Source organism: Anthonomus grandis, chromosome 19 (assembly GCF_022605725.1).
Source record: "Anthonomus grandis grandis chromosome 19, icAntGran1.3, whole genome shotgun sequence".
Taxonomy (NCBI): domain Eukaryota; kingdom Metazoa; phylum Arthropoda; class Insecta; order Coleoptera; family Curculionidae; genus Anthonomus; species Anthonomus grandis.
The window spans coordinates 8569202-8584319 of NC_065564.1; the positions used below are offsets into that span (position 1 = coordinate 8569202).

At 32.5% G+C, this 15118-nt stretch overlaps 1 protein-coding gene across 3 annotated transcripts in view; it reads left to right on the plus strand.

Annotated features, from left to right (window-relative positions):
* The window catches only part of LOC126747325 (MOG interacting and ectopic P-granules protein 1), a 153822-nt gene that overhangs the window by 79559 nt on the left and 59145 nt on the right, over positions 1–15118 (plus strand). For all 3 annotated transcript variants that reach the window (XM_050455872.1, XM_050455871.1, XM_050455873.1), the window contains exon 9: positions 14034–14299. In XM_050455872.1, coding sequence (XP_050311829.1) covers positions 14034–14299 — 266 coding nt within the window. The remainder of the gene's footprint in view (positions 1–14033; positions 14300–15118) is intronic.

The following is a 15118-nucleotide window of genomic DNA, read 5'->3' on the forward strand; positions in this document are numbered from 1 at the left end:
ATTCTAGAAAATAGTTATCCGGACTTATGGAAAAAGTCTATTATTTTACCATTACCAAAAGTTTCAAATCCAGGAGACTTTAAAGATCTTCGACCCATAAGTATTTTGCCGGCTATATCAAAAATTTTGGAGAAGCACATTTATCAACAGATTGTTTCATTTGTCGAATCTAAAAAAATAATTCCGCCTAGCCAATCTGGATTTAGAAAAAATTTTAGCACTAGTACCTGCCTAATTAACTTGGTGAATGATGTAAGGCTTGGTCAGGATCGGAAAGAAATCACGTGCCTCTGCCTATTAGACTTCAGTAAGGCCTTTGACACACTGTGTCACCGGATGTTGTTGGCTAAGCTTCATCATTTTGGTTTTTCTCAGGAAGCTGTAAAATTCTTTGAATCTTATCTAGTCGGGCGTGTTCAGAGTACACTTCTTTATAATGGGCCCAACAAAATTAAATCTGATTACATACCGGTGACAACGGGCGTCCCACAGGGATCGATATTAGGGCCATTATTGTTTTCATTATACGTTGCAGATATGAACAAAGAGGTTATAAATTCCAAAATGCAACAGTTTGCTGATGATTCCCAACTGTACATTTCATTTAATCAAGATTTATTGCAGCATTTTCAGAAAAATCTTAATGATGACCTAAAAAAAATTCGAAGTTTTGCAAATAATCATAATCTTAAGCTAAATGCTGCAAAATCATGTTGTTAGCACCTGCTAACTGTGCCTGCTGGTTCTTATAGTTTTTTCCCAAATTCGAAGGACCACTGACTAATTTTCCTGCATACCTTGTATGCATAAATAATACACAATTTCTTCAACTTGTAATTTAATATTATAAAAATATCAAATTTTTATGGACCGGAGAACTTAATTAAAAACGTTGAATAAAATAAAAAAATAAATTTTAACTTATTGCCATTAATTACTACTTAAACGTTTACATTAATTGTATCAACGTATAATCGGGATGAAAGCCTGTTGTGTAGTCTTTCACACTGATCAGAGTGATTGTCTTCTGCCTCGCGGCATCAAAGCGCTTTACAAAAACAAAACTATTCTAAAAATATACTTTTAAGAATCGCGAAGAGAGGAGCGACACAGTCGGGCTGAAATACCCATATAAGGCAATCATAATAGGAAAATTAAATATATACGAGGGCGCGTTGATAAATGAAATTATTAAATATAAAACAAGGGTTTATAAATCGCAACACATGTGTAATATTGTTGGGAGAGAACAAAGCCAGAATAGCAAATATTAATCAACATTTAAATATTATGATAGATAATGAAAGGTTGCCTGTTGTCACAGAAGTCAAGAATTTAGGTGTTTACCTTGACACAAGATTAACTTTCGAAACGCATATAAAAAAGAAACTTTGCATTGCCTATTTAAGATTGAAGAAAATATATCAAGTAAACAGATTTTTGCCCTCAACAACAAAATACTATTTATGTAACTCTCTTGTTTTATCTTTGTTGGATTATGGTGACATCATTTATCACAGCTCTTTGACTAACAGAATTTCTAAATCTATTCAGAAGTTGCAAAATGCGTGTTTGCGATTTTCATATAATATTTTGTATAGAGATCATATTACTCCACATTTAAATAAACACTCAATATTATCTATGGCTAATCGACGTACGCTACATTTAACCAATTTTATTTATAGAGTTTTAAAATCCAAGCAACCGCCATATTTATATCAACATTTCATATCTAGAGATCACTATCACCAAACTCGCTATACTGGCAATTTTCTTGTACCGCAACACCGTTCTGCAAATTTCCAAAAATCCTTTGCTTTTGTTGCACCTCAAATATGGAACAATATTCCAATTGAAAAAAAAACTTTAGCAATATCTACATTTTCAAAACACATTAAAAATAAACTTTTGCAAGAGCAACGTACAATTTAATGGAAATGTGAGAAAATGTTGAAATTATCTGACTATTTGTGGCTAGATCTGTGCGTTCTCTGTCAGTCCAATTTATAAATAATAATGAATTATTAGTGCTATTCTCCTAGTGACCTATGGGGGGTTCTTGTGCTTGACCGGATACCAAAATTATTGTCATAAACTGAAAATTATTAACTTTATTGTTAAGTATAAATAGTGATTTTTTTTTCTTTAGGTTTTAGTTTTTTATAGGTTTTAGTTTTTGGGGCGCTCTACACATTTCTGAAAATAAGTTCCAGATTTGTGAATCGGTTTATTAATCGCAGGGTAGTCCTTTATTTATCATCAACCGAGATTATTGTTATATTTAAAAATGAAGTGTAATTTATTTTGGGATAAATAAAAAGTTTTTGAATTTTGAATTTTTGAATTATTCAACGTTCATTCTGCTCTTCCTACATTCGGTGGTCAAAAAAAATGCAGGGTCCTTTTTAATACCATAAACAGTCATGCTCATGTCAATCATGTCAACGCTTGGGTTGCAATCTTTACGCTTCAAGTGGTATTTACTTTGCTTGCTTTTATATTACCAGACTAAACATAAATAATCGAAAATATTATCTACTTAATGTTTTAAATTTATGTAAAGGGTGTCCCATTTTGGGTACTTTTGCGGGATATCTCCGTTATTTTTAGAGATAGAGTGTTGCGGTTTTCGCGACACTGTGCTACTTTTTCGTAAAACTAAAGATGCTGTCAACAAAATTTTCATAGCCCTTTTATTTTTTAAAATTCAGGACATTTTTGAAAATTTTGGGACCCCCATCGTATTTCCGTTATCTTTAAAACGGCCATTTCAAGCGATTTGGATTTTTTTTATAAAATACGAAAATGCATTAAGGTATATTTTTAAACCATATATTTATTGAATGTCATTTAATTGTCATAGAAACTTATAAAAATATATAAAAAATAACATCCGAAAAAAATGGGACACTCATTACTTTCAAGTTTGTATTAGCAGGCTGTTTTAGGAAAAAATAGGTAACTTTGTATAGTCGGCCATGGATTAAAACAAGTGTTACATTGAGACGTTGTCATGGCAGAGTAAATGTCAGTGGTTTCAAGTTTTTTGTGGTGAATATTAATTTCGTAATCAAAGTAAGTAGATATATTTTGTCATTTAGTGTAATAATAAGGGTTTTTTGTCCCGTCCACAACCAAATTCTTAGAAAAGTAGGCATATCCCACTAAATTATAAAAAGTTTGAACTTTCAATTTTATTTTTTCTTGACTTGCATTTAGGGCAATATTATAGTAAAAGATTTTTTTTGTATCATGTTACTATTTTGCAAGAAAACTTTATAAATAAATTGTCTTGTCCGCAACCCATACATTAAAAAATATATAAAAATAAGATCCTATTAATATATATATCGAAAATATTTAATTTTCAATGCAAACGGGCTGCAAAATACTTATTTTAAGTAAGTTTTTTTTATTTTTGGTGATCGATATGTATATCGCAACCGATTCGCTGAAGGCTGATACTCCACGAAGCCAAAAAAAAACATTTTTTTTAAATGAAATTTATTATTATTATTTAATTTTAAGATAATTTTTCTCGGTCAATCTTATCGCAACTTATGAGTCCATATTTTTTTACAGAAAATATGGCACCTAAGACAAATAAAGAAAAATCTATAGATTTTAGAAGAAAGCTCAAAGAGAATGTTGAGAAGCACATGCGTTTTAAAGAGAAGGATGCCAAAAGAAAAAGAGACAGCAGAAAGAAGCAGAAGAGATTGATTCAGGAAGGTTTTTTTACGAAAGATATGATAAATGCAAAGAAAAGACAGGAAACATTAAGAAAACGGTTGTATCGTCAGAGAAAAAGGGAAGAGTTGCAAGTTGAGAAAATCCAATCATCAGATAATCTCAGCTCATTTAAAACGCCACAATCGATGGGAAAGGTGGTAAAGAAAATTAAGTCTATATTGCCGAAGTGTGCTGAGCAAAAAAAGGAGGTTTTAAAGAAATTTTTTTATGCCGAATTTCCAAAAGAAACAAGTTTAGTCTGTGCAGAAAAAGTAACACCTTGTAACAAATTGGAAAGCCAACTTAAGGAAAATGTTGAACGGTTTTACACCAGAGATATGATACACACAGAGAGAGATATGAAAATCCCGAATTAGATGTTAAACTAACAAAATTTTACGAATATCGACCCAAACATGTCTTGCTAAGTTCCCAAATGCCTCACGACGTTTGCGTTTGCAAGTACCATGCGAACTTTAATTTTTTGGTTGAGGCTATTTGCAAAAATGTACATGAATTTCCAAAATCTTCCAAGGAATTACTTTCAGCCATATGTTGCGATACAGATAATTTCGACTGTATGAATAATTTATGCCTAAACTGTGATACCGATATTGAATTTGCTTTGGTGCCTTTAAATACCGATTTGGAGACCGAAATAAAATGGAAAAGGTGGCAAGTCAATCTTCATAAACCCCAAGTATTAAATTAAGTATCTGGTACTAAAAGCTGCTTTAGATCAACTGCAAGAATCTATGGAGAAATTTAAAGTTCAATTCATTGCTTTGTAAAAACCACACAAGAACGCAATTTTGAGAAAGAAAAAAATAATATAAATGAAAAGAAAGTTGTCCTGCAAGTAGACTTCGCAGAAAATGACTCATGTATAAGTCAGGACGAGATACAAAGTGCGCACTGGAGCCACAGACAGGTCACAATATTTACGGCAGTAGCCTGGACTAAAAATACCCATCATTCGTTTGCTATCATCAGTGATGAGTTATCACATGATAAGTTTGCAGTCTGGGCATTTCTAATAGAAATAGTTCATTGGTTAAGAAATGCCTATAGTACTTTGAGAACTGTATCGATGTTTTCTGATGGCTGTGCAGCACAGTTTAAAAATAAGTTTACTCTATCGAATTTATGTCATTTTCATGAAGATTTCGATATATTGGAATTTCTTTGCCACTTCTCACGGGAAGGGGGCTGTAGACGGAGTAGGAGGGAACCTTAAAAGAGTAGCCTGGGAAATGGTGAAAAGTAGAAAACTACTTATTAATAATTCCAAAGACTTTTTTAATGCACTTAATGGTAAAACCAATATAAATCTTATCTACGTTTCAAGCCAAAAGATTCAGGATAACAAAAACATGTTAACCGCTCGATGGGAAAGTGTCCTGCCCATTGCAGGGCTCCAATCATGCCACTTTTTTAGGCCTGTGTCCGAAAAAATATTGGAAATTGATCAGACCCATCAAAACAATATAAGAAAGATATCTGTAACAAAACATTATAATCATTAGTTATTTATTGTTGAACTAATTCGTCGTTATCATTCCCTTTAATTTAGTTGTATTACATAATATATTGTTATTTATACTAAAATAAATTATAAAAAAATATTCTAAAGTTATTAAGGTTTTTTGTCCGGTCCACAATTGGGACGGTTGTGGACACAACCAATAAATATCATTTTTTAGTTACGAATTCTTAAAGAAAAATTCTTTCTTAATCATTTAATGTGATTTACTAGTATTTTGTTGAAAATTAAAAACGATATCTTTTTTCTTAAAACAACCATTTCAGAAATTTTGGTTGTTTTTTTATGTAACATAAATGATACGGAATTTTCTGGTCCCGTCCACAACCGTCGTTTATTGCTATTATCTCTACTATAAAAACATGTTGCTTGCATTTACATTTTTTAAAATATTGTAAGAAATATTACCTAATAAATTGGCAACATTTTTTTCGCATATCCTATTTTATGATTTGTCCCGTCCACATGCTTGAAATGGCCGTAATCTCGTATATCCTGTTGGAACCATATCGAATCTGCTGGTATAAATGGGCTTTCACCATTTGGATAAAGTGCAATTAAACTAGGTACTATCTGATTTTGAAGCAACTCTAAATATTTTTTAGAAGTAAGTGCGCTCTCAATAAAATAGGGACCCACAATTGACGTGCCCACAATTCCTGTCCATACGTTTAACTTTTTAGGAAATTGTGTGTGACTTTCCATATTCCAGTGTGGATTTTCTGGTGCCCAATAACGAACATTTTGCCTATTTATAGAACCATTAAAAAAAAACTTGCCTCGTCGGAAAAAAACAATTTTACTTGAAAATTGTGGGTTTGCATTACCTACATTTATTCATTATTATTTCGCAAAACATCTATTGTGCGGATGTGATCATTTTCAATAAGCTCCTGAATTAAATGAATTTTATATGGATGCCATTTATTCCTATGCAAATATTTTAGAAGGCATGATTACTAATCGACTGATTTGCAGCAACTTGTCGAGTTGATTCATGTGGATTTTCTTGTAAATCGAGCAAAATATCTAATTGTCTGTTTTCTGGAAGTGTGGGACTGTCCAGGTCATATTTCTTTCTAACATGACCAGAATCTCTAAACTTTTTTTCAATTTTGCATACTACCGAACGTGTAATAGGCCTTTCCGGGTACTTATTGTTAAACAGATCGCAAACTTCGGCCTGTGTTCAAGTCTTGTCGCCATATCCTACCATCATTAAAATTTCAATTCTTTTTTCAGTTAAACCCGCCATACTTTTAAACTTTGCAACTGCACTTAAAGTAATACATACTGTTTCCATGCGATTAAATGGTGACAAGGTGTCAACAATCAAATATACCTGTTAAAAAACTATGAAAAAACATGCTTAAATATGCTCAAATGATTAACAGTTGCAAATTTATTAATAATGTTAGCATTAGGTGTATGACATGGTATACAAAATATACCTAAAATTTTATGCAGTATTCCAAAATGGAATAAAAAATAGGTTTTAACATTAAAAAAAATTGAAGTTGATGGTCGTTGCTTATTTTTGGTTTACCCTGTATACATGAATTCATGATGAAAAAAATCGCGACAAAAAATTAAAATCGACGTGTCCGAACGTTTTTTTTTTCGAACACACCCCTGAATTTTAAATGAATTTGTTCCAACTTGTGCGTCCTCACTGTATAATAAAAGCGTTGGATTTATAAGTATTATAAAACACCTTTTCATCTAAACTAAACGGATGCTTAAATATCGATGTCTTTGTGACGTCGATATTTTCTACCGATGTCCAATGGACGTGGTTAATTAACACGTTCACTGCCGATGACCCAACTATTGAGTCACGGCGACTTCCCGAAAGAGGCCGATGACTCAACAGTTGAGTCAAGCGCAATGCGTTGTTTTAACTAGAGTCTAAAGAACACTCAGTCACAAAATAAAAAAGTGGTGGGGACGCTGCCGCTCGTAGGCCATGTCAACGATGAATCGAGCTATGTTGCCGGATGGCACTTTTTTTAAATGGTTTTCCGCCAGGAAATTAAAATAGAAAATTGAATGTGCGTGTGTATGTATTTTTTATTTTGTTTTACTAGACAGAAAAGCAGGAGATTTAATGCCGCGGCTAGCGGCGTTATAAAATAAAAATTATATATTTCTTAGGCTGGTTTTCATCCAAGTTTGCAGCTCTTAGATAATTCTTTTATAGTTTTTTATAGGTAAGGTCCCTATCATATAATCATGCATTTTATAAACCATTCAAAAATGCATTATTACAAAGATATACAGAATATTAAAATATTTATCTAAAATTTTAAATTAATTAATATTTTTTAGGTACAATTCAATTAACTCCCATAAAAAATACAAAAACAGGGGTAATAATCTTTTTTGGTTTCGATTGTTCAGTTGCTTATAGTTGTTTTTTCCCTGATGGCCGTTAATGATGGATTAGCTGGAGCCATCAATCTTTCAAGGCATTCCATTTCTTCGTTTGTTTTAACTGAACTCAAAGTTTCCTGGATGGAAGTCAGAAACTTTTCTTTACGTTTGCTGATATCCTGGCAAACTGGTTTGTTTTTGCTTAACTCTAATATAGATGATTCACAATTTACATTGGTGTCTGATTCATCTAATACTAGATAATGACTATGCTCTGCATTATCCCCTAAAAAAAATTATTATCTAATATATCCGGTACCTTAATTATATCAAATTACAACTAGAAAGTTATATTAAGTATTATTAAAGGTTTTAATTATTAAATTTATGGGGAACTGAAACCACTTCCAGTAAAATCCAAACTAACCCAAATGATGCACCCAAACTTATTGCTCATTTATTATATCAAAAATTGCCATTCTAGCAGCACAAAACATAGCACAAGACTTAACACAAGCAAATTTAATTTCGATTGGCTAAATAATAACAAACTGGTAGCCTAGAAAGATCTCAATAGACAGCCGCAGTTTGTTTGAAAATGTTTGGTGATGTCCTAATATCAGGGCTTCGGGTAACTATTACCCCAGTTATACATAGGATTTACTTATGTATAAGTATCTATAGGTATATACATAAATAATAAATTAAAGAACCATAGAAAAGTTTCCCATTAAAATAATGATATATTTTTTAATCAATAAATGATTTCCTTATCTACCAATTATTATAATAAATAAAAATTATTACCTTTATTTTTTAAGATTGGTGTATCTTTAATTATTGATTGAGCCACTAAGTGGATATATTTACACATATTAAACTTGATAGCTGAGTCCACGCAAGAACACTGAAACTGATGGATACATATGTTATTACAATACAAACAAATGATTTGACAATTTTTGCAGTCAGTTTCTTGTTTCTGCACTAGATACATTTCGTCACAATTTTTAGACAAAACTTCCCAACCTTCATTAGATCGAATAAGTTTGGTAGGATCCATTTTTTTCATTATGTTGTGCCGTGATCTGAGATTTGCAATTTTACTGCATATTTTCCCTTTGTTATTTGCTAAAAATAAAATAAGTTTACACCCTCTATGTAATAAATGTTTGCATTTTTTTTTACCAATTAGTCTGCTAATTAATTTGTCTCTAACAAAACGCATTATTGCTGCAATGCCTTTATCCAATCTTTTTACGTTTTTCCCTTTTAAGTACATATATTTTATTGAGCGATGCATCCTCTCTAAATGCATGTTAGTATTAATACCAGCATGCAAACGATAACAATACGCCCAATATTCACAATTTATCGCATAATACTCCTTAAAATATTTAATAAAATCTGCAGATTCTTCATCATTAATATTGCAAAACTCTATCAACATCCTCTGAAACGCCTCTGGGTCGCGTTCTGTTAGCAGAGTTCTTAGGTGCTTATAGATTAAAACCTATAAAACCAAAATTAATATCTTAATTTAATAAAAGATGTCAAATATGATATACAGGGTGGACCACCGGGACTGCATTAATGGATTATGAGAAAACTATGCATTGGAATTTTTTGAAAATTTGTCAACGTGGCAATGTCGTTGGGGGACACACGACTAAAATATCTTGACAGTTGTGACACTTCCTTGTTCTGGTTATACTGGAAGCAGATGTCAACTTCCTTATTTTAAATAAAACACTCTATATATTATTGCATTTTTAGATTCTAAGTTAAATCTAAAAATTTGATATAACACATGTTGTACTTTAATCAAGTCGTTTTTAAACTATAGAGACAGTTGAAAATCGACTTTTTTCAACTTTGAGATGCTGTAGAGCCATAACTATTTTTCATAGGGCGAAATGATTATCACATTCCTATCGTAACTTTTTAAGGGCAATCTAATGGTATATTTTTTAGCTACCTTAACTGTCAACATTTTTGACATTTTTAGGAAAAAAAAATGACAAGTGACGTTTTTTTTTAGTTAAATACATCTTAAAAAGTTAAGACAAGAATGTAAAAATTATTTGGTTCTATGACAAATAGTTATGGCTCTATAAATAGTTATAGCCTCTCAAAGTTGAAAAAAGTTGATTTTCAACTTTCTCTAGTTCAAAAACGACTTGATAAAAGTATATCATGTGACACATCAAATTTCTTAGAATTTAACTTAGAATCTAAAAATGCAATAACATATATAGGGTGTTCTATTTAAAATAAGGAAGTTGACATTTACTTACGGTATAACCGGAAGTGTCACAACTGTCAAAACTGTCAAAATATTTTAGTCGTATGTCCCCCAACGACATTGCCACATTGCAAAATTTTCAAAAAATGCCAATGCATAGTTTTCCCATAACTCATCGATGCAGTTTCCGGCGGTCCACCCTGTACCTATGTATATGATAAATGATATAGGTACATATACATATATAATAAATGATGCCAAAAATACATACTTGAGCCTCCCGAGTTTTAATTTTGTTTAAATTCTTTCTCCAGGATCTGTCCACGTGCCAGGTGCAATAAAGCCTACAATATTAATTAAAATGTACAAACTGAGTTTTTATAAAATAAGGCTATTTTACCTTTTTTGCGGAATGCCCATTACACTAACCCAGGCATTAAAAAAGGTGTCTGCCAAATCAGACATAAAAATTGTTGGTGTTAATGTTTCTTTCAACTTCTCTTTTATAGTTTCAAAAAATACTGTTAATGCTAATGCATCCGATCGGTTAGATATTAAAAAAGCACAAGGAAATCCTTCCCTTAGTTCATCCAAAACTAATAAGGTATTTAGCTCAAAATTATAACTATTTAGACCATGTGTCCCATCTAGGCACACACAATCGCTACCATATTTTTTTAGCATGTCCAATTGTGCCTCAGTCATAATTATTTAAAAAAAATCTTCCTGCTTTAAACTTGGGTGACTTTCTAGATAGACACCTTGGGGCTTGTAAAACAAAACACAGTTGCCCTCCTCTTCCATTTCTCTAACCCACACATCTACACTTACTGCATCGTTTTTATGTCTTACTGCCTTCGATTGTAGATTGTATGCTATTTCAATATTATACAAATCTTTTCTATTTAAAAGGTGAATTCTTTGTAATGAATTGTCATAAATTGAATCCCTAATTTGATCCAATATATCGTCGAATGGGATTTTCATAGCAATTTTTTTAGCCAAGTCTTCTCTTTCAGTTAAGGTTAGACTCAGGTGCTTTAATTCATTTTTATGTCCTACATGTGTGCCAGTATATTCAATAGTATATGTGCCATTAATAAAACACTTTTTTACAATTCTTGCAGGACAAAAATTGTTTATTTTAACACTTCCTTGTGTTTTCAAAGCCTTTAAACCTCTTCCTTTTGACTTAAAAAAACCTGATCGATGGCAGCAAAAAGTACTCACTTTATAATTTTGAAGGGTTTGAGTGCGTTTACAAATAAATCTGGACTTTGTTTCCTGTTCTATCTTTGATTTCCATTGCAAAAATTCAGTTTCATTTGCAAATATTAATTTTTCCACAACACATGAAATATCGTGAACAACTTCCAAATGTTTATTGAGGTTAGCTCGGCCAGTAGAAGAAAAATTGCACAAAGGGCAATGATTTTTAGGGATCTTCTGAGAAGCAGAATTTTGGCCATGTTCACTGTGATTTTTTTTTCTATGAGCATTAAAATGTTTTTTAAGGCTAAAGTTTTTCCCACATTCACAATTGAATTTATAATTTGAAGGGACTTTATATGCCTTTCTCTTCCCTGTTCCCTTTCCAACTTCAGAGTTTCCGGAAGTTCCCTCCTCCATTCTAATAAATAAATATAAATATTAGTTAAAAACTACTTGCCACAAATTATAACTTCACCTAGTACACAATTAGGTATCAGTTAGGTATTCCAGCAATGTTTTTATTGGATAAATCACAAACACAAATCTTTGGTTTTCACACTCACCAGACTATAACCAGACATAAAATAAACAGCTAACGCTAAGTAAAAATACAAATAGGTATTACACTATATAACACTGTTATTATCATAGATAAATAACTACACGACTACGTTGTCTAAAACTAAATTCGTAACCGTCGTACTCATAACCTCTAACTTGTCAACTCTAAATGAATCACCAAACAAACACCATTTTGTGACCGAGTGTGCTTTAGACTCAAGTGTTGTTTTACCAGTCAGTACAGCTTCGGCCTTTGGACGGGTAATACGATATTACGCCGGCCTTTTACCGAACTATAAACAAGTGTTTTTGCGTGATTGCGTGATCCTATTGATTCCGCTGAAACCACCCAATACGGCGACGACGATCAGCCTGAGGCTCTAATGTGGACTGACAACTCAAATACAAAAGATTTTCCATTTTCCGGCAACCCTGGACTAAAAGTAAATTTAGTATCTGACTTTTTCAATTTGTTTCTTACGGATAAATTTTTTGAAAATATCGTAGTTGAGACAAACAGATACGTCGAGCAATTGTTCTTAAGTGAAAAAACAAGAGAAAATTCGAGAATAACGAACTGGAAGCTTTTGACAGTTCCAACTCTAAAAGTTTTTATAGGGTTATGGCTTTATATGGGCAATATACAAATAAACCGGCTGCAGGATTATTGGCAAACTCGCACGTTGTACAATATCCAATGTTTTAGAATCCATATGAGCAGGAATTGTTTTTTGACAATCCTAAGATCCGGAACGAGGAGAGCCAGGATACGATGACCGTTTGTCGAGGATTAGATGGCTACAAGATTTTTTCAACGAAAAAAATGGATGAGATTTATTGCTTTTCCGGCAATGTATTAAAAATAAAAAGCATAAATTTGGCGTAAAATTATATGTTTTATCGGAACCTAATGGCCTCGTGTTGAGGATGAGGATATATACTGGAGATGAAGAGGACATGCAAGGAGAGTTGGGGCATTCTGCAAATGTTGTGTTTTGTCTAGTAAAAAATGATCTTGAAAGAGGGGACTCATTGTATATGGATAATTATTACAATAGTATTCATTTAGCTAACAAACTACTTTTGAAAAGAACTTACGTGACTGGAACACTAAGAGCGAGCAGGAAGGGTAACCCAGAAGAAATTACTTCTAAGAAATTGGCTAAAGGTGAGAGTCTTATCAAATATTCCCATGGAGTTATAGTTGGAAAGTGGCGAGATAAGAGAGAAGTTCTATTCATTTCTACCGAATTTGATAATGAAATAGTACAAGTGCAAAATAGACGAGGAGAAGAAAAACAAAAACCGAAAGCGATCATTATGTACAATAAGTACATGTCCGGAATAGATAGGCAAGACCAAATGCTTGCGTATTATGCAAGTGAACGGAAGACAATTAGGTGGTACAAAAAGATGGGTATACATATAATATGAATAATGCTTCTCAACAGTTATCATCTGTATAACCAATATTCAACCAAGAAGAAACTAAACTATTATGACTTTTGGCATAACATTATAGAAAGCCTATTGGCTGACAAAGAAGAAAAACCTGAAGTCGATCCATCCCAAGAAAAGAAAGTTCCCAAAGAAAAATCTAGCCATTTTCCTGAAAAATACCAGTTAGATGCTGCAGGACGACAAATGGGAAAAAGATGTATTATATATCAATTTATTCTGATAACACACTCTAGTGTTATCAGAATAAATTGCGCAAAAATACTCCGTTTTTTTGTCCAGCTTGCTTAGATAAGCCGGGGTTGTGTCTTGAAAACTGTTTTCAAATATATCATACTTCTAAGTAAGTGCGAACTTACTTTTTTACTTTTAAGTTTGTGTGATATTATGTTTTTGTTGAGAAATAAAGTTTTGTTTATTTATGTTTATATTTTAAATGGATGTTTACTCAGTTTATACTTAGTATTTGTTTTTTTGAGATTTAATTTAGTTATTAGTTTCTACAACTTAGGTATTTTTTTTGTTCCCTTTTCGAAATACAAAGTTCTAATTCTTACATTGCCGTGATTTTTATTACTTTTCTTTATTTGTTTGTTGTAATTTTTTTATTTAAAAAAAATTTACTGAATTTATTACATGACTCGAACGTTGAGTCATGCGGCCCCTAGTCGTAGAAACGTATCTGAAAGGCCGATGACTCCACCCTTGAGTCAGGGTAGTTTTAACCCTTAAGACATCCAAAAAACAAATATAATAGATAAGAGAAGCCAAAAAACACCTTTTCTTCATTGATTGTGAAAAAAAATATACTGGCCTTTCAAAAAGTTTTTTGAAGTTTTTACGGCAGTGAACGTGTTAATGTTTTTGTCATTATGCGCGTCCCTAAATCTGATTGAACGCTTTTAGGTCACCTGGAGCGTGCGCCGGCGTTCCACCAGTGCCCGTCGTGCCCGTTCGAAGACAATCAAAAGGGGAAACTGTCGCGGCACATGGTGGTGTGCGCGCGCAAGTTCAAACCGGAACGGAACTTGGACCCGCCGGTCGACTGGGAACCACCGGCGAAGATCCCGCGGTTGCCGAAGATGCGCGCGTCCGGCCTGAACGCCACCGTCGCCGCCTACCAGACCTTGGCGGCGAACAAGAGCGCGCAGCAGTACCAGTTCTTGTCCAAGGTAACTTTCATTATTATTATTATTATTATTAAGATTAATTAATAATTCAAATTATAATAATTAAATATCGAACCATCCTGACGTACTAATCCAATGCCTCCTATAATAAGGCCGGAGTTATCATATGACAGAAAATCTCCCTTTAGAAAAGAAAGTTAAATGGACGAAGCGTGTCCGGTTGTTTTGAGGTTGTCCTCCGCGCGATCGAAAAATGGCGCGGAACGTAATTTTGCGATATGTTGCAGAATCTGTTTTGTTTCATTTATTAAATAATCCAAAGGCGCATCTTTAATCATGAGGCGACTTCTGAAATTAAGAATTAATGAACATTTGAATTCTCAGAAGTCGCCTAATGATAAAAGATCCGTCTTTGGAATGCACCTAAGAGAAACAGGTCATTTATTTAATACAGACGACAATTTCAAAGTTTTGCATAACCTAAATAAAAGCAAAAAATTAAATATATTAGAAAATCTAGAAATAGCAAAACTAGAAATAAATACACAACCACTACCAAGAAGCGGCCAAGATTGTAAATTTATTTAAGTACTTTAACACATTCTTGTGAATTTACTGTTTTTTTTTGTTTAATCCTAGACTTCTCTATTCGTAATAGTATTAAATATCTATGTATAATGTAGTACCCATATAGAATTTGTTTAAAACCAAAATCCGTTATTGTTTGTAAATACGGTGTGATAAGATGTTTTTATAATATATAATATTATAGATTGATTTATTGTAATGTTATGTGTGTGCCGTTTTTTTAACCTTTTTATGGACAATTTGTGATAATATGTAAGTTTTACTATGTTTTTA